Here is a 22,422-nt window from a genome sequence, read left to right as displayed (position 1 = left end):
GCATCGCTTGAGTCCATCAAGGACCACAAGGACTGCGGGATATGGCTGTCCTACGCTATTTTGTAATTGGGAACTTTTCAGCCTGAAAGTATGCTATACTTTTGAGAACAAAAGCAGCCCCCAAAAGATACTTCAGTTTATTGGCCTCTGCCCCTGACACGTCTCTGCCGCTGCCTCTGCCGCGACTCTGCCCTGACTCTGCCCTGACTCTGCAGTGTGTGTTTCTAGGGGAGGGTGGCGAGCTAAAGGAGCGTGTTGGCGTGAGTAGTATGTTGATGTAGATGACAGATGAAGAAAAAATGTAAAATTTGACAAATAACCGCTAAGTTGCAGATGTGACGCATAAGAAGCGTCTCACACGTCCCTTCTCGTTAAATTTATAGTATTATGTTTATTATTCATACATATGTAAGTAAGTAGTCGTACAGTACATCGATATGCACTTATTGTACATACTTAAACTGAAATGTTTAATGTTGTAAAATAGCAAGAAACACACATATCGAAATGCTTGTGGAATTAGTTTTGTTTTTGTTTTTTTCTTATACAATTATTTGAGAGCCTAAAAGGAGAAATTTAACTAAATTCAACTAGCATGTTGCCAGTTGATGATGGTTTTTGGGCCGAGTGTCTTGTATCTTTTGTGGAGTTATGTTATGTATGTGTGTGTATATATCTCGTGTATGCATTGGACAAGTCTTTAGGTAAGCAAAACATCAAAAGAAACTTATGTACAAACGCAAAAGTTATTTACAAAATGCGCAAATTGTCGATCGACCTGGAAGAGGCTGCACTGCCTGCTCCTTTCCCTTTACAAGGATGCAATAAATGGCGTTAGATCGGGAAATTTGAACAGATTCTGATTACGCGAACGTGTAACACGCGGCTGTGCCTGTCCCTGGCGCTGCTGGGGATTAAAGCCGCTGGCCTGCTGTCCGGTCAAGTAAATGCCGCACTGCGAGTTGCACACCTCGTCGCGTAGGATAGCCTCCTTGGGCCACTGACGTATTAATTGGCCGCAGTCCGTGATGCGCAGCGAGGCACATTGAGCCTGCAAAAATGAATGATTAGTAAGAGGAGATCTTCATGCTATTTTTTATAGATATTTACCCCCTCTGAGGAGCACACGCAGCTGGTGCAGGGCGATGGGAAGGCCGATTCGCCCACACGCACATTGCGGCTGCCAATCTGACAGCCTTGGACATTCTCACGCCAGGCATTCAAGTCTATTTGTGGCATAGAAGCGCAGGGTACACGCGGATTTCTGTAAAGAAAACAAAACTCAGTTGCACATCCAATAAGTGTCTCAAATCTGCTGCAAAGCTTACAAGAAATTGCTGGGCAAATCGAAGGCAGCGCGCTGCATGTCGCCGGTAATCTCCAGATTCTCGCACACAATCTTGGCCAGCGTCACTTTGCGGATCTCAGCCAGCTGAGCTTCCGTAAACTTCACCTCGGGCGCTTGATTCTCATACCAGAAGCGATCGCATTTGCGCAGCTGTCGGAACTGAATGCCAATGATGCAGGCGAGAGTGGGGCCGACGAGGCCGCCCTGCAGAGGACGCTCTGTCATGGCGCCGGGGAATAGATCAATGTCATCCACGCTGGCGTAGACCTTCTGGAAGCGACTGATCACTTCGGTGGGTATTTCGCGGCTCAGATCGTTCCAGTTGGTGGCACGTTTCAGGTTGCAAAGAGCGCGATAATTGTTGTACGACGGAATGCCATGATCGCGAGCTGAAGAAGGGAATTGGGATTAGTTTGGAGTCACAAAATGGAATGCAGACCCTCCACTTACCTCGCTGAATGTTGAGAGCTACCAAATCAATGCCAGAGAATGGAATCTTGCGATCCTCAAACAAATGATTGGTCACCTCGCCCGTGATAAACTGATCCAAAGTCTCCATGGGTGTGGCCACCAGTCCACGTAGAATCTCATCGATGAGTCCTGGCTGCAGCAGCGCATCCATGCGGAAGAAGCCATCACGCAGGAGTAGGGGAGGATCCACGGGCTGATGTTGGACACTCAAACGGGGAATGTGCGGACGCAGCAGGGAGTGACCAATGCGGAAGGCAGCGGCGGCAAATTCATTGAAAACAATGGGACTGCACGAGGGATTGTAGTCCTTGTAGTAGCCCTGAGGCAGCAGCTTCAAGCCATACAGATTGACAGCATTCCAGCTGAGGATGCGGGGCAGGAACTCATTGAAGACGATATGCTGCACCTGAGCGCTGACAATGCGTCGCGTGTGGTGGTACAACTGTTCGCCATTCCAGTGGGGATTCACGCCACGAAGTCCCTCCACAATGCGGTTGTGTTCGCGCAGGAAGGCAGTGTGCATGGCTGTGAGTCCTGGCTGCTCGGAGGCACGATCATCGCCGCCAATGAAGCAGAGGCCGCTGCGGGACTTGCACTCGGGATGGGAGTTTGACTGTGGCAGCAGCTCCTTGCCGCGTATCGGATGCACAGTGCTGTTCATGCGACCAGAGAAGCCGCGCAGCTTGTTGGACACACAAGTGGACTCGCCGTACACCATCGAGGCGTCCAGGAAGTGGGTGTTTTGGTTGATCTGATCACGGGGTCCCAGCGACTGCTGTCCGGGCAGCGATCTCATGGAGGGGAAGCAGAAGCGCTCGCCGCTCGTCACATTCACCTCCGGGTAGTAGAAATCCCCAGCGGGCACGGGGAAGGGATTGCACTCGGGATGCACCGTCTGGCGGGAGTTGCAGGACCTGCAGCTGGGGATGGACTCATGGAAACCCTTGTGAATGGGCGTCAGTGTCAGATCGTGATCGACAAACTGCGCAAACTGCATCACCATCAGGGAGTAGCGTGTGTGCAGGTTCGAGATATCCGGATGAATCGTCGTGGAAATGGTACGCGGATTGGGCAGCTGTGTGCCCGTGACACCCGTCACGCGTGGTGCTGAAATGCCATCCTCATACTGCGCAGGCAGCAGGCGGGAGAAGGTCGTCAAGGACTTGCCCCAGTTGGGATTGCGCAGATTGTTGCATCTGCCAGACAAAGTGCGGAATGGGGAGTTGGCATCGCATTGCTGTGCGGGCTCTGGGCAGCCCTCTGCGTGCTTCTGGGCGCCACCAATCAATCCGCTGATGTCCACCGTTTGCAGCGTGTCCGTCAGCTCATTCCGGTTGAAGGCATTCTGATTGGGATTGAATATCTGACGCTTGCGTCGGGTAATGTGGTTGAGAGTCTTCACAATCTCATTGGAGGCCAGCTCGAAGATCAGCGAGGAGTTTGCCATGTTCAAGGCGGCCAGATTGGCCTTGCTGAAGGAAGCGGCTGTGCCATCGGGCGAACGTGCGCTAATGCCACCCTCTGTGGGAGTAAAACAGAGACACAAATTAATTAATTACTTAGTTAGAGACTATGTTAAAACCCACTTGTACGCCACACTTCGTATTCGAAGCGTCTGCGCTCCTCCAGCTCCAGCTTGGCACGCTCCACGGCAGCTTCAATGAGCTCGGGACTGAGTTCGGCAAAGGCTTCCTTGGTCTCGGGCTCCACTTCCACATGCTCCACGTGCACCTCATCCTCGGCATTCGATTGCCAGGGTTTCAGATCGAATTTGGGCAGCTGTTCGCAGTCCAAGACAGAGTTGCTGAGGGAGAGATAAAAAGGGTGTTCTAGAGAGACAATCCAGGGAGGTAGGAGATCTGTACTCACAGATAGTTATCCTCTAGAATGAACGCCTTGGACTGGGCTGTGCTCACTTGATGTGAGCCACACAGCAGACCCGACAGCGATGTCTGACGAATGCTCTTCAGTTGCTCGAGGGTAAAGGATGAGGGAGGAATCTCATTCTCATACCAGAAGCGATCCGTTTGCTTGATCTTCTCGAATTGCAGCTTCAACAGGCAAGTGATGGTGGGGCCAAAGAGTGCGCCAACAGCAGGCTCCTCCAGCAGAGCGCCCACCAACAGATCAACATCTTCAGCGTTTCTAAGAGGTAGAGAAAATAACAATTAAAACGGAGTCCTAAAGGGTAGAGAAAGAGTCTCAAACTTACTGGTAAATATCACGCAAATTGGTGATGTATTCCCCGGGAATGTTGGTCACTTGGGACAGCGAATCAAAAGTCACATTGGCACTGGAACCCTGATCGGCATAGCGACGTTCACAGATGTCCAAAGCATGAACATACGAAGCCACACCATGATCCCGGCCGCGATGCACAGCCAGAGCCAGCTCGGACCAGCCCTCGGCATTGATTTGACTCGGCACCAGAGACTTTTGCAGTGCGGCAATCGACAGCAGCTCGTGGGCGGACATCTTCTTGGCCAGCATTTCAGGGGGATACATGCTCCAGAAGGCGGGCATGGCACTGGTGGCAAACTCATTGTAGATGCCGCCACGCACGGAGCTCGAATAGTTCGAGGAATGCTTCTCTGCAGTCAGTCGCAGACCCTCCTTGGCGGTGGTCTCTTGGCCCAAGACCAACGGCAGAAATTCGTTGTAGGTAATGTGCTGAATGGTGGCCGTGATGATGCGTCTGGCCTCGAGGAAGACATCCTCCTCGGACCACTCCGGATTGATGTGCGCCAACTGTTCGCCAATGTTGTTGTGTTGCTGCAACAGCGCCCGATGTAGTGCCCCAGTGGCACCAGCCACCTGGCAGTGCCTGCAGGACTCCACCTTGACTCCGCCACTGATGTAGGTGCGCAGCTGATCGAATTCATGACGCGTGGAGCCGTACAAGCCAGAGCCATCGATGTACGCCGAAGCAATGTTCATCTGCTGGCGGGTATCTATGGAAAGAATCGATCCTTTAGCTAATGACTTTCTTTGACTTCCTTTCACTTACGTTTCTGGCACGCCTCAGAGTCAAATCCTGGCGCTGATCGCTTGTACTCCTTGCAGTCTGGTCCGGCACGCACAAAGCATTGCTGCAGCTCGCTGGGATCCTTGACGGCTGCCTCGCGCTCACAGCACTTGCCGCTGATGGGCAGCTGTCCCACCTCGTACAGATCGTTGGCCAGCAGCTGGCCCCAGGCCGGCAGCATGGCGGTGATGTGCGGATGCCGCAGCTCACTCTCCACATGGCGCTGCAGCTGCTCAATCACCAGCTCCGCATCGGGCAGGGCATGGGTGCCGCGCGAGCTTCTCGGCTGGCTCACACCATCGGCATAGTCGGCATCGAGCAGGCGCTGGAAGATGTCCCCACGGGCGCCCCACTTGCGGTGCGACACATTGTTGCACTCGGCCGTGGGCTGGCGGTACTTGCTGGGCGGGCAGACATCATAATCGCCGGCAACGCTGCCTTCACCAGTTTGGGTGGGGTTGCATTGGGTCAAGGAGCGGGCACGCTCGGAGTGCAGCGCATTGATGGCGCCATTCTCGAGGTCTTCGGGGATGCGTAGGGACAGGCTGGAAGCACTAAGGCAGCTGTAAGAGAGGAGGGGAGAGTGTGTTAAATGGTAGTTTAATTGGAGATACAATTTTAAGATTGGTTGAAGATTTAAGGCCATAAATCATAATAACAAAACGCATAACAATACATCATCAAATGCCAATATCGATATCATTTCCTGACTCAATAAACAATAAACAATAGCTTGTGGTACGAGTTTTCACACCACACAATAGACAACACTCAACACTCGCTGTAGTGGCAAACATTTCTGATTGTGTGCAGAATGCTGATTCATCTGGCAAGAGATTCACAACGGCAAGAGATTCGGTGGAGTATTTCCTTGAACTTCTTGCTTACTCATCCCGTTAATTGCTGTCCTGCTGTTGGCTTTACCCATCTCTGTCAGTGTTTTTCCTATCTGTTTGTTATCACAATTCGGTTTAACCCAAAAAGGCCATGCAACATTCCACGTGATGTTAACGTCTCCCGTTTCATTCATTCATTCGGAGTAGCTTTAGCACATTTTCCGGCATTTAATTGCCAGTTTTCTCACATCGTACACTTTTGATTAATAATTAAATTGAGGCTCATGCCTGAACGAAAACGAAAACTATGAATATAAATAAAGCTTGATAGTTGCGAGAGTACATAGTGTACGAGTATATATGGATAGCTCCAAGCAATTCTGGCTAACCGGATATGAGAAACCGCGACGTCTGTCGAACTAATCAATTTCAAAATTATGAACAATGACGGCGGCGGCGTCACCGTTCAAGTGTGCGGAGGTGCCCCCAAAAGGCTTTGACTGCTTGACTGAGTGCCTGATTGACTGCTTGACTGACTGACTGATAGACAGAGAGACAGACCGCCTGCCTGTACTTTGTTGGCCTGTCATTATGGGTATGAGGTTCTCCTTCTATAAATTTCGACCAGCCAGCCAGTCAGCCAGCACACGTGATTAAGTTTCTTTCTTGTTTGTACCTCCATTGACATTAATTTGCAATTTTATGCTTGAGGTAAAAACTGAAAGATTATGCAACAAATCTTATGCGGCAATCTCCAGTGGAGACTTGAGGCTGGATGTGGGCGTAGAAGATCCGCTTTGGAACCTGCCCAATGAGCTCATTCCAATGGCACCCTAACATACATAAATATTCCGAATTTCTAGATGCAAAAACTGATATCGAATAAACATTTAAACTCGCATTCAGCTGCTCCACTGGTTTCTGGTTTAATTAGTTTTACTTTTGCTGCTTTTTTATTTTGTTTAGCACTCAATTAAGAGTTGAACGTCATTTGTGGTATTTTGGCTGGGGAGTTTGAGCGATTTATCCAAGGTTAGATTTTTATATCTAGTGTTAGATCTTTAGCATTAACTTTTAAGTCACCGATGGGAGTTGTTTTGGGAGATTTCTTAGCTTGTAGCTGGAGTTCAAGAGACACATAAATCAGTTTTGTGGCAAATTGTAGCTACAGGAAATGTTTTATGCTTCATCGAATGAGTTTTCCATGGTGTTTTGTTGTTTGTTTTATCAAATTTACATAATTATATGCAATTGATGAGCACAGAAATGGGAAACTACGAGTACCAAAAGCTGCCAATCAATGGCATTGATTTTGCTATATCATTATGGATGAGTTGCATGCAGCAAGACCATGCGAATCCTCATCGAAGTATGTCCATTAGGCATGTGCACATATTTTATAAGCCAAATCTAGGCTACTGGAAGACCCTTAAAATTGCACTTCTCTTGCACCAATTACCAATAAATTAGCTTGCAAAATTCCCCCGCTCATTCAACAATTCTTGCCCAAAAGAAAGGCCTCACACATAAGTGATTACCCAAAAGTAATTCGCAATGCAATCCGATTACCCATTAAACAGCCAGATGTGTGTGCCGGCTGCCCATTGGGGCCAGTCGATGCCATTGGCCAATTCAGACAGCAGACTACCAATTGGCCCACAAACAAAAATATTGTAATATATTGCCAGGCACGGCAGGCGGGAAGGCACGCGGCAATCGCATTTTTTATTTGTACTTTTGCAGAACTTGACTGCCGTCACGTCGCCCTGCGAAAACTGAACTCAAACTGAAAGCGAAAGCCCCTGGAAAGTGGCAGCGAGGAGGAGCTTCAGCAATTTACATTTGTTTGTTTATGGTTTTTATTTTTACTGTGGCTCTACCCGGTATTTATGTCACCCGCCCGTAAACTCAAATGCAAAAATGTGTGTCATGTGTGGATGCCATCCCATAAAAAACAAACACAAACAGAAAACCGAATGAATGGGAAACCGCAAATAGAAATGCACGGCACATGCGGCGTATACGTTATTTAACAGCATTATGACACCAATAGTTATCATTTCTTCTTTGCCGTTTTGCTGTTTGTTGTTTGTTGCTGTAATTCAATTTGTTTCTTAACAATTAAATAAATCAAACTTTGAAATGGAAAGTTTTCTTTTATCAGCAATCGCAATCTGTTTGGGGAGTTGCTTAACATTAAACGGAAGTGGAACTCATATCGGGTAATTTTTGGGAATTTATTGGCCACGTGATCTGCTCCACAAGATGCACTTTACAGGCTCTTAAATCATGTAGTAATTCTTGGAATTATTGAAGGTTTCTTGACACCTCTCCAGTGACGAATACAACAACTGGCAGCCAGTATGGAAATTGCTGATCCCCAAAAGGAGATCCCAGAGTTCATGTTCTCTGTTGGGGGGTTATCGCTCATAAAAATTGCACTTGATTATCGGTCAGATCTAAACCTGATTCGAGGTGATTGTAACTCCCATAAAGTGCTCGCTTCGGACATTATGATTTGCCTTTTGAGTGAGTGATTTGATTGAGTATAAAAATGCAACAAAAAATGCCTTTGTAAGCGAACGATTGGCATCATATTTGCATTTTGTTTACAGCATTTTGTACAATCGTCGGGTGAGTCATCAGGCAGACGCCTCGTCGATCGATTGCCAATTAAGGAACACGTGAGGCAGAACAGTAAAAATACCAAATGGCACATGTAACAGGTCAAACCAGTCAATAAACCACTTAAGAGAAGAGCTAAGATGAACGCGTGCCAGTCCTAAAAATAGTTAATAACCAGAGAGAGAAACTCTGGGAAAATCTATGGAGCGGGAGTTGCATAAGCTCATCAATTGCTTACAATTTATCATTGCAAATGGAATTATTTAATAAAGAGACTGTGCTGCAGGCAATAATTATGCTAAGGGGGGACTTTGCATAAATTCCATGCGCAATTTATGTTCGATTTGCAAGTGCTGATAGTACGGTAGCTCACGAATTGATTGTCGGATCGAATCGCAACGATTAAGGCGGTAAGTGGCCTTAGATAAGGCACCCACTCGACCCACCATAAGCGGCTTACAGTTCGGATGGAGGAAATATTTGAGGGAGCACCCGCGCAATCGCTTTTGCGCAATCAGCGAGCGGTGCAAACAAAAGACTTGGGCAACAAACTTGACGCGATGCGATGGCAATTGCCAAATCATGCAGCAACAGCAACACCAGCGACAGCTACAGCTACAGCTAATAGATACTTTATGGCAAATTATTTATTGCTCTAAAGAAGAGGCTTATACGCGGACAAATGGGTTACTGTGGCAGCCACATACCCGCCTCAGTGCGGAAGCCATTGACTGCCGACTTGGTATGCGCATTACTCATTTTCATTATCAACAATTCGTAGCCAAATATGCAGACAAACTACCACAACATTTTGTATATATATGTGTGTATATATGTGCCTGCTAACACCTTTTGTGAGGCATCCATGTCTTGCTGCAATTACCCGAAAAGGCACGTAGAGTCAGCGTCATCGTCATCGTCAGCAGTCATGTGACTTTGCACATGATTTCCTACCACCAACACCACGATAAACAGGAACACCAACGACAGCAGCCACTACGACATGCAAAAACTTGAAACAAAACAAGAAAGCGAAAGTCATTTTGGGTGCTAGTCGAGTCCTGGGTACACTACTGGCACAAAGGCAGGGCTGGGACTTTAAGTAAACTTCGGGCAGAACGAATAGGGAACGAATAGGGAGTCAGATCTTTAGTTATGTGATCAACCATTCACTTGATTGATAGCCCAATGGTTAACAAAGCTTTTTCCTACATATAATCGAGAAGCAGAACCTCTTTCGTTATCTAACCAAATGCTTGGTTCAAAGTTCTTCAAACAACAAACTTAGTCAATGCAAAGTTGTTATACCCAGCTCAAGTCGGGTACGAGTACTGGCCCTACCTTAACAACATTATATGTACATATTATAGGTACGTGTACCCGTCCAATCCAGCAGTTTTTCTACACTTTTTTATACACTTTTCTGCTGTGTAGCTGGTGCTGCTGCTGCTGTCTGTCTCTCTGTCTATTGCTTTGGCTCTGGGCATTACACAATGGCCTAGGAGTAGACCCAAAACAAAAGCTAAAAGGAAATGTTTGTACCCATGATTGAAGACAGTACACCCTCCTTTTTTTTGTTTGCTGCTCGTCTGCCTTTGCTTTAAGTTGATGAGTTGATGAGGAAACATGCTCCACAAACGAAGCAACTGAAGATCTGCATATGGTAAGATTTCAAGTGCACTTCATTAACAGCGTGATGATCATTAGCTGCAGCATTGATGATCATTTGACATCAACGCCAAAATGCAAATGCAATGATGCAATGTTTGGCATACTCTGACAAGGGGTAACTTGATTGTATGTAGATTTTGGAAGAGCAGAGATGGATTGGAGGGTAACTATTCCCTCAATAAACTCACTTTCCATAGATGTATCTTATTAGTGCGCAGACCAAAGAATGCATCTATCTATCTCCTAGAGTATCTTCAGCTGCGACCTCCATGTTAGCCTTCCATTTCTTGTTTCTCTTTCAGCAGCAGCAGAGGCAGCAGCCGGAGCCTCATGTCAGTGACGTTCATCGATGTGGCTTCAAATATATGTTACATTGCCAAGATTGTTGTGGTTGTTGTTACCGCAGATGTTGTCGCTGTTGCTGTTGCAGTTGTTGTTGTTTTTACTGTCGCTCCCTGGGTGAATGTTTAAACGAAGCGAACGAAGCCAACAGGCGTGAAGATCATAATTCTATGCATGTGTATGGGGGTCTGTCCGCGGCCCGTTGCTTTTTATGGCAAGAAAGTGTAAATGTTGGCCAAGTCACGCGCCTGCCTACAACACACACAGGCACACACACAAGAGAGACACACACACATACACACACAGATACAGATACACTCACACACTCATTGGAGCCAAGAAATGCGGGGCGTAACTTTCGTTTTCATTGCGAAAGTGCATACAACTTGATATTGGTAAACAATCCGAAGAGCAGCTTTTGCCCTCACACTCTACCACTCTCTCGCTCTCTCTCTCTCTCTTTCTGTTTGTCTCTTTCTACGAGTACAGGGTGCCGCCTGCATGCAAATTGCTGCGTACAAATGCGATTTTCTATACGATTATACGCCAGTTAGAGCTTACTGCCGCCATCAAGGTCGGGTTGAGGCATTCAACATGTGGCAACCAGTGACCCATTTTGGCAAAGGCAAAACTATTTCTGTGGCTTATTTAGCTTTTGGTATTGTGACAATGCCCCGCCCTAATCGCCCATAATCGTCGTGTAAAGTTCCTTAATTGACAACGCACCCAGATGGAGTTTTGAGTGAAAACTTTTTGGGTCCAAGCGGAGAGACAAAATCTTTTTTTGGTGGGCCAATTAAGGTGAAATGTGAGAAAGTGAAAAGAGATTTTTGAGTATGGAAATTTGAGATAAAACCAATATGGGTAGATGACTGGGCAGATAATGATAGCTGTTAACTGAGAGGGGTACATGCAGTATACCAAAAATATACATGAACAAAGATCTCTGAGCTGAAATGTGTGTACATTTGTTGTAGATACTCATACACAGATGTGAGATGCAATGACATCAACCTCTGCGATGGCTGCAGTTAGTGGACACACCTTCTCTGGATAATTAACCAGCGGAAGGGAAGGGGTGATCTTTCCTTCAGAGAGGTTAGTCGTGGTTAGTACATCATAGCAACTTGTTGACTAGCAGGTGTTGTAGCTGCCTCGTCGTCGATCGATGGAGTTATTCAATGTGTGCAAGTAATTTTTGTAAAGCTAAATCAATGGTACATCATTTAAAAAGAATATTTACTTATTTTTGTTTATTTTCATTAATATTAGACACAAGACTATTTATTTGTTATGCAGAGAATTTACTTAGGATGTTCTCCTATATTTACTTTGAGTATTTATTTAATTTGTAAAATGTATATTCAAATTAAATAAAATTCAAAATAATACCTGCACTCAATACCTACAATTCTCATATAGTTTTCTTGCTTTTTTCACAGCCTTCACCCTTCAACTGTGCCAACTGGCGACTCTTCTTAGTCTTTACAAAATTTCTTGCATCACCCACACATTGTCTTCCCCACATTCTTTCTCTGCATCAAACTTTAAGTATTACTTTTATCGATTTCCATTTACCATTTTCACACAAACTACACTCCTTCATCTTTAAAAACTCATAAAAAACTTTCCATAGCCCATAAACGATCTTCACGCTCATCAACAGCTGCAGACAGACGCATCCTCGTCATACCAAAAATTATGTAAAATGAAAATGACAAGCTGCACCTTGAAAAGACGGAAGTCAGGGACAGGTTATGGCTGTCAACAAAATATGCTCAAAAGGCTCTTTAAAATCTTTGGAAATGAAGAGCCACACAGACACATTAACAAAATGTTTAGTTCCGTTTGACCAAAAAAAAAGATAAGAGAAATACTCAAAAAAGTTGAGGCCCAGTCAAGCCTGTTGGCCGCCACTTCATCCTGTGTCTTGTGTACAAACTGAAGTTGAAGTTGATTACGTCGCTTGTCAACAACAACAACAGCAGCAGTAGCAACAACAGCAACAGTAAATTTCACTTTCGTCTGTTTCGGTATTTTTGGTTTACTTGTTAATGATTTTTGGTTATTTTGTTGAAGTTTTTTATTTTTAGTTGTTTTATTTTTAATATTAACGGATGCTTTGTACCGTTATCATGAGAGCAGAGATTTTATTTTTGGGTTTTTTTATAAATTTCTTTTTAACCCAAATAAACAAGTCGTTAAAAAGATGTATGTATGTACATACATACATATGTAGACAAATATGTACATGTATAAGCTACATTTAATGGCTGGTGGAGGGGTAAAAAACTGCAGCACACAATGCCTTTGGGTGCTCTGTTTCTTTGAGCTACTTTTTCAGATACATATCTAGACACTCCAGCTGCTGTGCATGAATTACTTTTATTTTTTTCGGGGATTGGGACCCGTTTTTGGGGATACACATACATATATGTAGTACATGAATGTACATACGTACATATGAACGTAAAGTGGTTAGACAGGCACTGGTAGATCGTACAGAGTCGCCGAGCGTCGGACAGTCGCAGAAATATTTGTGTGGATTGTGGATTTGTGGAATTGTTGAATTATATTCTTGGTGGAGTAAAACAAGTTGAGCAACGGCTCAGGCCTCTTGATTTATTGAATCACTTGGAGTTGGCCAACGACAGAGTTATGCATAATCTCTCAGGGTCAACTACTACACACAGCGAGCTCTCGATCTCGGAATACCTTTCACCAGGAAGAACAAGGAGTTCTCTGTGTGGCTCTGCCACATGCCGACGCCACTCGAAAAGGTTTATTCAACTTTTCACTGGATCAACTTTCAGTGATTAAGTTTCTAAATAACTAAACAAACACAACACAACGATGATTAATTAGTCAATATATTAGACTCAGCTCAGACTTTGGGCATAAATAAGAAACGTGTCTCCACACAGACATGAGCTGTATAATAAATATGATAAATGACAGACAATCGAAAGACGGCCAGAAGTTGCAAATTAAATTAAAAACACACCAACGAAAAAACGGGAAAAGAAAAAGAAACCAGAAAAAAGATATATGCCTAAGCTGAGAAATTCTCAGGTTTCAGTTTCAGCCTTGAACCCCACGCGTCGTTCTGTTGATTCGTTGATTACTTATTTATCATCCACTGTCGTAGCTAATTGATTTTTAAGCAGTTCTGGATAACACAAAAAGTAACAACAAATTCTTGACTAATTCTAGATACGAATACGTGAGCGGCGCCAGTGGGAATGTTTTTTTGGCTTGTGGGTTTAATGAATGTTGACTTGAGGGGAGCCAGTTCTGAAATAGATGAATCGCAACAAGACCATAGGAATGAGGATGGAAACTGGGGACTCTATGTATTTATTTCATGTTAAATTAAGTCATTACATTAGCTAGCAAAAATCATATAATTTTATTTTTGTTCTCACAAAATTTTAGTTCTGCTATCTGATTGATTGGCTGCCATAAAAATAGACACAACTAGACTTAAACTCATTGGCAATGGCAATTAAAAAGAGATCTTCAGCTCGATGCTCATCCTTCACTTTATGACCCTCGCAGTGCTCTCTCAACCCGCCTGCTGTTTGCTGCCCCTCCTGTGGCACGTGTCAGGCCATAATCCGCACCACGCACATCCGGGGCCTGGCCTTGCTACCGCTTTTCAATTCAAGTTCGTTGCCTAAGTCTTTCCTTTCATCAAACGCCCTCCTGATACCCACGCGAATGCTCTAATTTATCTGGCAAAAATATATTTAGCTGACTAAAATCATAATTATGAATATCAATAAATATAAAATTTTGCAAACAGGCCGAGGGGGCGACAAACCTTGACGTCAGCCAAAAATGTTTAAAAATTATATTATTTTGAGAGTGTTTTCGGTAAAACACTTGACGAACACTTTTAGCCAGAGTTCTACAGAGACAACGACAACGAGTTGGATTTAAGTGACTTAAGTGTGTCAACTAGACAATGTCAGCAGCAGCAGCAGCAGCAGCAACAGCAGAGAGGCAGAGCTACAGCAGCAGCAGCAGCAGCAGAGAGTCAGTGTCGTAGCTTCATTGTAAACTTCCATCCAACACTTGTGCTTAATTTGCCTGAGCAATCAAGTTGCTTGGCTGCATTCTGAGCGTCGATGTGCCGCATGACTAAGCCAAAGAAGTCACAGCCACTGGCCAAGGCCCCAGCCCCAGCCTCAGCTTACAGCCTCAGCAACAGCCTCAGCCTCAGATTCAGCCTGAGAGCTGGCCCCGCCAATGTCGACTCCACCACAACTCAAAGATCGATGCGATGTGTGGCAGGATTATCCAACAACGCATTGCATAAGCGTCTCAATTTGCATAAATTACACATTGATTAACACAAGAGCGCCAAATTAATGCGATCGACTACGAGGAGAGAAACTTTCTACACTTAGCAGTCACCTCTCATAAATTTACAACGAAAATTTGTTAATTTAAAGTAGGCCCCCCTCGAGTCACAGCCAAGCAGAAGATCAACGGAAGCATCAATAAAATTAATTGCAGGCCTACAGCCGACAGCCGACAGCCGTACCAGCGGCTACGCCTTCGAAATTATGTAAAGTTTTCTGAGCATTGGGATGGGATGCCTACGCTGGAAATTATGTCAATGCGGTTAACACAAAAAGAAAAGAAAGACACAGACACAGATACAGATACAGATACAGAAATAAAAAAAAAACGACTCCAGACCAGACTGAAAACGAAAATAAAGTCATGATTGTGTAACCGTTCCAAAAACCACCTGGCACGACACACAAACACACTCTACGCGTCGTAAAAAGCGAAAAGACTCTTTGTGGTGGCAGTGGCAGCTGCTGGGGATCGCTTTGGCTTTCAGCTCGACTTTGGCATCTTCCCCCCCGTTCGAAGAGAGTGAGAGAAATGAAAGTGAAACCTCGTTTAACACACACACAAAAAATTGATTTTTCATCAGGCCACGAGAGTCGGCGTCGCTGAGCAAAGAAATCCAAGCCAACCCAATTCGATTCGATTCAAATCGATTCGATTACATGATCGACCGACTGAGAGACTGTGCCTTTTGATCACGCCTCAATCAAATAAATATTAATGGCCATATATCTTTCTATTTAATCAAGTGGTTGCTTCTCTTCTTTCGCTTTGCCATTGCCTTTTGTGTTAATGCAAATTCTTTTGATATAATACGAGTAGTTTTCATAATTAATACACAGAGCCAAGGACCAGGCGAATGGGGAAGTGGCATCGCCATCGCCATCGCCGTGCCATCAGCTGACGCCTTCTCTGACAATCTTTGACTTCCGTTGACTCGCGCTGAGTTGTAGAAAATTTGTGATTAATGATACCCAGCCAAATTCCGTACGAGCCATAATTTGGCTTAATGGCCATCCATCTGCGTTTTACTGCGTGTCTGTGTGTACTCGCAGTAGGCCTGCTCGTGCCAGCAGAGAAGAGTTTGTAGAGCTTCAGGCCAATGCATAAATTTAAGCCATAAATGCAGCCAAAAATATGCGACACAAAACATGTTTCAAAGGTCAAACAGAAACAGTTTGCACAGAAAAACATCTTCATAAATTAAGAAAAATATCGAGAAATCTAAACGAATTTGCGCATTTTAATGTTTGAGTTTTGATATATGAAAGATGTTGAATATTAAAACAAAAATGCACAGAACGAGAAGGAGCAGAAATTAAAAGCTTGAAAATATCGGAAATTACTTGAACTTTGCTTATGAATCTATGAATGAATCCATATTAATATTTGAAAAGGAAAATTCCCAAAAGGATGATTTGTAGATTTTTAGAAAATCGAAGCCACAGAAAACTTCACAAATATCTCAGCCGAAAACACAGTCCTTAAGAAATTAAATTAAAATTATCACAAAATTGACATGGCCACTTGTTTAATTAAATAAAAAATTAAACTCCATTTTCGATCACTTTTCACAAGGATACATACAATCAGAAAATATAAAGGACACACAGCACTACTTTCAGCTGCAAACAGCACGCAAAATTACACTCAAATAACACACACAGCTTAATCAAATTATGATTGAAATATTAAACTTTAGAAAGACTGCCAAAACTCACCATAAAATTAAACTAAAAAGCATTTGTTGCTTAGTCATGCTGAAGCAGTCGATTGGCTGCTCCTGCGGCAACGCTCGTGTGTTGTAGTGTGTGTGTTTTTATGGGGGTATTTTTAAATTAAACGACTTAATAATTTATATAGTTAGACTTATTAGCTCTTTGTTAAACAAAATAAATAGATTTAAATTATATTTGGCACGTTTTGCAAATTTGTTGTTGATTGATATTTTAAATAAATATTTTTTTGTGTATTGGATATTCTTCGAAGGTGAATTTCAGTTGATTTCAGTTGTGGTTTTTGAAAGCACTCGGCGAAGAATTTAGCAACGGAGGTGGACGAACGGTGTCGGTGTCGCAGTCGGAGTAGTCGTCTTGCCAAAGAGATTGTAACCGATGATGTATGCTATGATTTGTATCCTTTCGGTAATTAGCATAACGTTGGCAATGCAGAGCACAGCATTGACCCGAATAGCAAAGCGACGAGCCTATGTTGGCCAAGAAACGACAAAGCGACGAAGCGACCAAGCGATAGGTTTGGGATCCGTGCACACGTCTCGATACGTGCGAACGCGCCAACGAACTGACAAACGGAGTTCGAAAATGAAACCGAAAACGACAATCAACAAACGAAAACGAAACCGAAACCAAGACAGACTCAGATGATGCTCAGACTCTGTCTTAGACCCAGACCCAGACTCTGGACTCTGGCTGTGGCAGAAGCAAAAACGTATCTGAAAGCTGCCAGCCACGGTGGCCGGGCTTAAAAGGCAAAAGCACAGAAACGCCAAAACGGATCTGCTGTAAGCAGCCCCCTCCCGTCCGCACGAAAAGAGAGCTTCGGCTGCGAGCAAACCGGTAGCGCCGAAGCCGAAGACGAAGCTTGCCGGCTCTCTGCCGGTTCTCTCTCGCTCTCTGGGCAAACACCAAAGCGTCAAAGCGTCTCTCTCTTGCTTCCTCTCTCTCTTTGCAAGGGGAGAAAGTAAAAAATGATGCGACTGGCATACACTCGACTACACAGCATGGGACTCCATGGACATTGATACGCTACAACAAATCAGGCCAAAACTCATGCTTTTGTGTCGCTTTTGCGGTCGGAGGCAATTTTTTGGCCAATTTTACTTGGCCCACACACACAAACACAGACACACACTGACACACCATTGCAGGCTTTGTTGTTACCTCTTCTTTATTTTGTAACACCTTTTGTCTGCACTTTTGATTTTAAATCAAAAGCATCTTGTGAAAGGAGTCACGCGCTTTGTGTCTCTCTTATTATTTTTGTAATTTGCAAAAAAACCAAAAAAAAAGAAGACCTCGTGAGTGAGGGGAGGCAAATATTTATTGCTGGCAAAGAGTCGAGAGGAAACAAGTTTCAGACTCATTGTGAGACGAGTCTCGAGACGAGACGAGACACCATCTTGCTGTCGGGTCTCCCTCCTGCTGTGATGTAAGCGCCCAAAACCCCATTACCCATTACCCGTACTCAGAGCCCAGTCCCAGTCCCAATCCCACAGCCCAGTCTGCATTCCCATTCCAACTGCAAAGGTCTCTCCCCCATTGGGCAATCCATTCAAGTACGAGTGTCGAGTATTCCAAGTATCATCTATGAAAACAAAAAGTCAAATTAGAAATCGAAATGCAAGTTATCAGCGTGAGGGCATCCCCCGCCACGACCAGGCCCAGACATCAGACATCGCTTGGGTACATCGCTTGGCCAAGTTAATTATCTGGCCAAACATTTCGATTAGTGTCGGGGCGCTAAAATGCCAAGCAAACAGGGACGACAGGTGGCGCATGTCTGCCCCGGCCCGGCCATAAATTGGATGCCTAAATGTCATCAAAAAGAGGCTCAACACCATAAACCCCGTACCGTACGCTATACTCGCATGTACGAAAGCGTCAGACACTGAAATTGCTAATTGAAATCAGCCAAAAGTATTTAGACCTTCACGCGACATTACAGCAATTTTTCAAGAGTGAAATTTGTGAATTGATATTGCAGGTTTTATATAGAAAATCTACAGCTCAGAATTATGGTAAATCGTAAACATGTGAAGGCCTTTGTTTAACGCCTTTGATTTGTTTGAAATGAGTCATAACTTAATCTATTCTGATCAAATTTTTAAGGTACATAAATATTAGATAAATATAAATGGTAGTCCCCTTAGTTGTGTTGAAGCAAACAAAACACAAAGATTACCCAAGGAACTTCTTGACTGTGGAAAATACATTGAAATTAGTCATGAACTCTTATCAAATTCCCCGAATTGTATTTCCGCTTATTCTTGATAAAGTTGCAGCTGGAAAATCTGCATAAAATATACGAAAATTGTTGAACATTTCCAAGGGTCATAGCAAATAAATAAATTGGAACTCCCTTTACAAAGTTGCAGACCTCAAAGTCCATTCTTTAACCAACGAAAATCCATCACCAAAAACCTACTCCCGCATCACATGACCACTTAATTCCCACCGTTTCCCTTCTCCCCCGTAGAAAGTGCATTCTGTGCGCTTTATTTTCATTTCTTTTTTTTCGGCATAATTTCATCATTAAACATCGAAAAAAATGAAAAATGTTGTGTTGATTTTTGCTGTAGCGCCCCGCAGGCTTGGAGGCAGGCATGCAGGTCAATGTATTTATCAAGAGATGTTAGATGGAGCTCTGTAGCTATAGCCTATAGGTTGAGCGATGCGCATTTTGATTTGCATAATCTCACATTAGCTGGCATTATGTTTTCCTCATTTCAATGATGATGATGATAGACAACCTTAACTTTCCAATCAATCAAGGCAACTGTAGAGAGAGGGAGAGAGGAGGGAGGAGTGCATGCACAAATGTATGTAAATGCCACAACATTTACACACCTAAAGCCGGTGTCGTTGCTGTTTTCATTTCTGTGTGTTTGTAGCTTCATGGCTAATGGACGCCCCTCACATGACCTTGCGATGGAGGGGGACCTTAATTTGTCACCTCTGTTGACCAAAAACATACAGAAAACTGCGCTGAAATTACATTTAAACGACCATTTCAGCTGCCGCTCGCTTAATTGCAGCACACACACATACACAATGAGCTGTGTATCTTCAGAGATGTCTCTGAAAAGTAAACGAAATACCAAAAACTAGCATCACAAGATGGCATCACGTGCTTAATGCTAATCTTCAGTTTGGCTTCGTTTCGTTTCTTGTTTCTTGTTTCTTCTTTTTCTCTTTTTTTGTTGTTCGTTTGCGGCTGTTTGTCTATGTGGTTTACCCTCTGCTCTGCAGCCTGACGACACTGCTGCCTGCCACGGTAGTAACAGGAACCAAGCCCCGTACCATCCATCCAATCCAAAAAATTATCCAAAAAAGTTGTTTGCTTAGTTTTGGTATTATACCCTTACAGGTTTGTGGAGGGGTAGCATAAATTTGATTATAAGTTTAACAGGCGGAGTATCTTTGCATAGGTTCTTGGGTTTTATCTTCAGAAGGGGTCATAGATTTCACAGGACTAATCGGATTCCATTGAATTCTTTAAATTCAGCGACTTCTTCCAGGGAATTTCGCTATGGGCCTCCATTATAACGTGTTAATCGAAGGCAAAGGGTCTCTACATCACTAAAAATAATCTTTCATCCCTTTATCTATAATCCCCATAGCTACCTTCCATCTTTAAGGGTATCTACACCTTCGACTGTCATATGCTAGCCCAGCCCCTTCCTTTCTTGTTTGTTTGTTAGTTGCTGCTGCTGTTGTCTGCTGAGTTTTTTGGGTAGTCTCTCATGTGATCTGAAGTTGCGGCGAATGGCGACGTGTTTTTTTTGGTAAATAATAATTAATAAATGCAATGGAGTCGCATATAAACCTTATATTACTTTCGGTCTTGGGCCCAAACACTTGCTAATTGTCAACACGGATGCCCAAATATGCATGTGACCCCCACAAAAAAACCAAAACCAAAGCCAAATCCTTAGTCAGTCAGCTGCAAAATTGTCGTATTCAAATGAAGGGGGAATTTTCGGAAGAAGCCGGTTCTCTTATGTGGGATTTTGGTGTTGCTGGAATTTTCGAGGGTTTCTTAATCAGAAGAGCCCCTCCATATCATAGAGCGGTCGGTCGGTCAATGGCCAATCTTCAGCCTCGAGAATTTCGTGTGCCTGGCACTAAAGATCGAACTTTTAGTGCTCTTCAAATGGCGTCAAGATCCGCCACAACTCGGCATTACGTAAAAAACAGACTCGACCAAAAATAAATAAAATATCGTTTAAATGATATTTGGAAGAAAAAAACAACAGCAGCAATATACAAATACCAACAGAAAAAATATACAGTAAAAACTCCGTTAGTCAAAAATAATAAAACACCAAAAAAAATGTAAGAAAAAGCTGCCTCCGAAAAAGTCGCTCAAGTGTTGGATTGGTTTCACGTTATTTTAAACACATTTCAATGGTTGAAGGGAATGGCAGGGGGAACAGGGAAAAGGGTGGATCGGGTATCGATTATCGGTAATTTATGTATAATTAAAATTAAAATTTTACAATTTATAATCGGCAAACACAAGACAAACGGCATCGGCAAACAACAATTGAAGATGCCCCACGGGTCGGTCGGCCTCTCTCTCCCACTCTCCCCCCGAGTCACGGTGCAACCGGTTCGTCTACAACAACAAATATTCGCACTTGAACCCTCCACAAGGTGATGCCCAGCCAGTGAAAGTATTGGAGACAATAATATACTTTTAGATGACATAAAAGATACAGCCACACAAATATGTAAATGTCGCAAATGTAAATGGCAAAAGAAGACCTATAAAGCCATTGACTAGTTGGCCAGTTATGGTAGATTATTTAATAGCCAAGTCTAAGACGTTGACGTTGCTTGAAAGAGGGAAAAAGAATACAGAAACAGGAACTTGGGGGAAAAACTAAAATGGATAAAGAATATCTTCGGCATGGCTTCTGTAAATGATTATCGGGTTCTGAAATCAAGTTTTCTTGCTTAAAAAGGGAAGAGGAATTGCTCGTATTCTAGACCTTCATATACAGTTTCTTTGTTCTATAATTCTACAATCCAAACGATTGCATAATTTCAGTTCTGTTTTCTTTTTAAGCTAGACAAGAAAAGAACGTGCTTTGTGTGGGTGTTAAATGAGCTGGAGACCGACTCAAGAACGTCTCACACTTCGTGATTGTTGATTGAGCCGGCAACAAGCAAAACACTCCGCACAATTGGCTTTTTCTATGCTGCTTGTTGTTGTTGATTTTAGCCACTTCCCTATTTCGGCTTAATTAATTGACACATAAATTATAACAGATAGAGATGGAGAGATAATCAGCAGATTGATTAGGTTTAAGGGGAGCGTTTGATAAACTAAATGGAAACCCTCAACACTGAATTTAGTTTGTATCCTAAATCTCTATAAATTTGGGGTTTAGAAAATATGTCTTAACGAGAATAATTCAACAAGTATTTAATAACTCTTATTCCCGTTTTCAGTGAGTTGCAGAAATAAAGAACTGAGCGCTACAAATTGCACACAAATGAATAAATAAAATATTCATGTACGTATACTTTATGGAAGATGTAAATATTCAAACATTTACCGAACCTATTTTATGTTTCTTGCGATCATTTAATCATCATTGCTCAGTGCTTCTGATTCTGATAACGAATGAATATTCTGTGAGGGCTGACACATGAGACATGGATTTTTTACATCATTTCTAAATCGGTTTAATAGCGCATCAAAATCCTAAAATTATGCTTAAAATTTAAGCATTATGGTAATATTAGTTGCCTCTCAAAAGTATTCAATGGTTTATATACGAATGACAGGAATGGTATGCCAAATTGTTGCATACTCTTAAAGGCAACAGCGCGAGTAAAAGTATATGTACCACTTGAGTACCGAGTGTAAAATTTACGTACGTTACTTATACAATTTATAACAAAACTTGTAGAAATAAAATACAGACAAATGAAGAATTTACCATTCATTTTTGAAGATTCCATATAATATATAAGAAACACTTTACATAA

The 22,422-nt window shown here is 43.4% G+C and overlaps 1 protein-coding gene across 1 annotated transcript; it reads right to left on the bottom strand.

Annotated features, from left to right (window-relative positions):
* Positions 1-427: 427 nt before the first annotated feature.
* Positions 428-17,127, bottom strand: LOC117900487. The gene is made up of 9 exons (XM_034810872.1): positions 16,405-17,127; positions 4,827-5,407; positions 4,032-4,770; positions 3,689-3,964; positions 3,406-3,623; positions 1,799-3,340; positions 1,329-1,737; positions 1,111-1,264; positions 428-1,051 (listed from the first exon to the last, which is right to left on the bottom strand). The coding sequence occupies exons 1-9, from the start codon at positions 16,440-16,442 to the stop codon at positions 812-814; spliced, it is 4,197 nt and encodes a 1,398-aa protein (XP_034666763.1). The 5' UTR covers positions 16,443-17,127; the 3' UTR covers positions 428-811.
* Between the last annotated feature and the right edge of the window lie 5,295 nt (positions 17,128-22,422).

This window comes from Drosophila subobscura, chromosome U (genome assembly GCF_008121235.1).
Source record: "Drosophila subobscura isolate 14011-0131.10 chromosome U, UCBerk_Dsub_1.0, whole genome shotgun sequence".
NCBI classification, from domain to species: domain Eukaryota; kingdom Metazoa; phylum Arthropoda; class Insecta; order Diptera; family Drosophilidae; genus Drosophila; species Drosophila subobscura.
This window is presented reverse-complemented; position numbering and strand designations above follow the sequence as displayed.

What these genes read in the sequence shown, in the direction of transcription:
- LOC117900487 (XM_034810872.1), bottom strand. Translation starts at nt 16,442, where the DNA reads ATGACTAAGCAACAAATGCTTTTTAGTTTAATTTTATG. An exon ending in CTTTTTAGTTTAATTTTATG is followed by an intron (nt 5,408 to 16,404) that starts GTGAGTTTTGGC and finishes CCTCTCTTACAG; the next exon opens with CTGCCTTAGTGCTTCCAGCC. An exon ending in GCGTGTGCTCCTCAGAGGGG is followed by an intron (nt 1,052 to 1,110) that starts GTAAATATCTAT and finishes TCATTTTTGCAG; the next exon opens with GCTCAATGTGCCTCGCTGCG.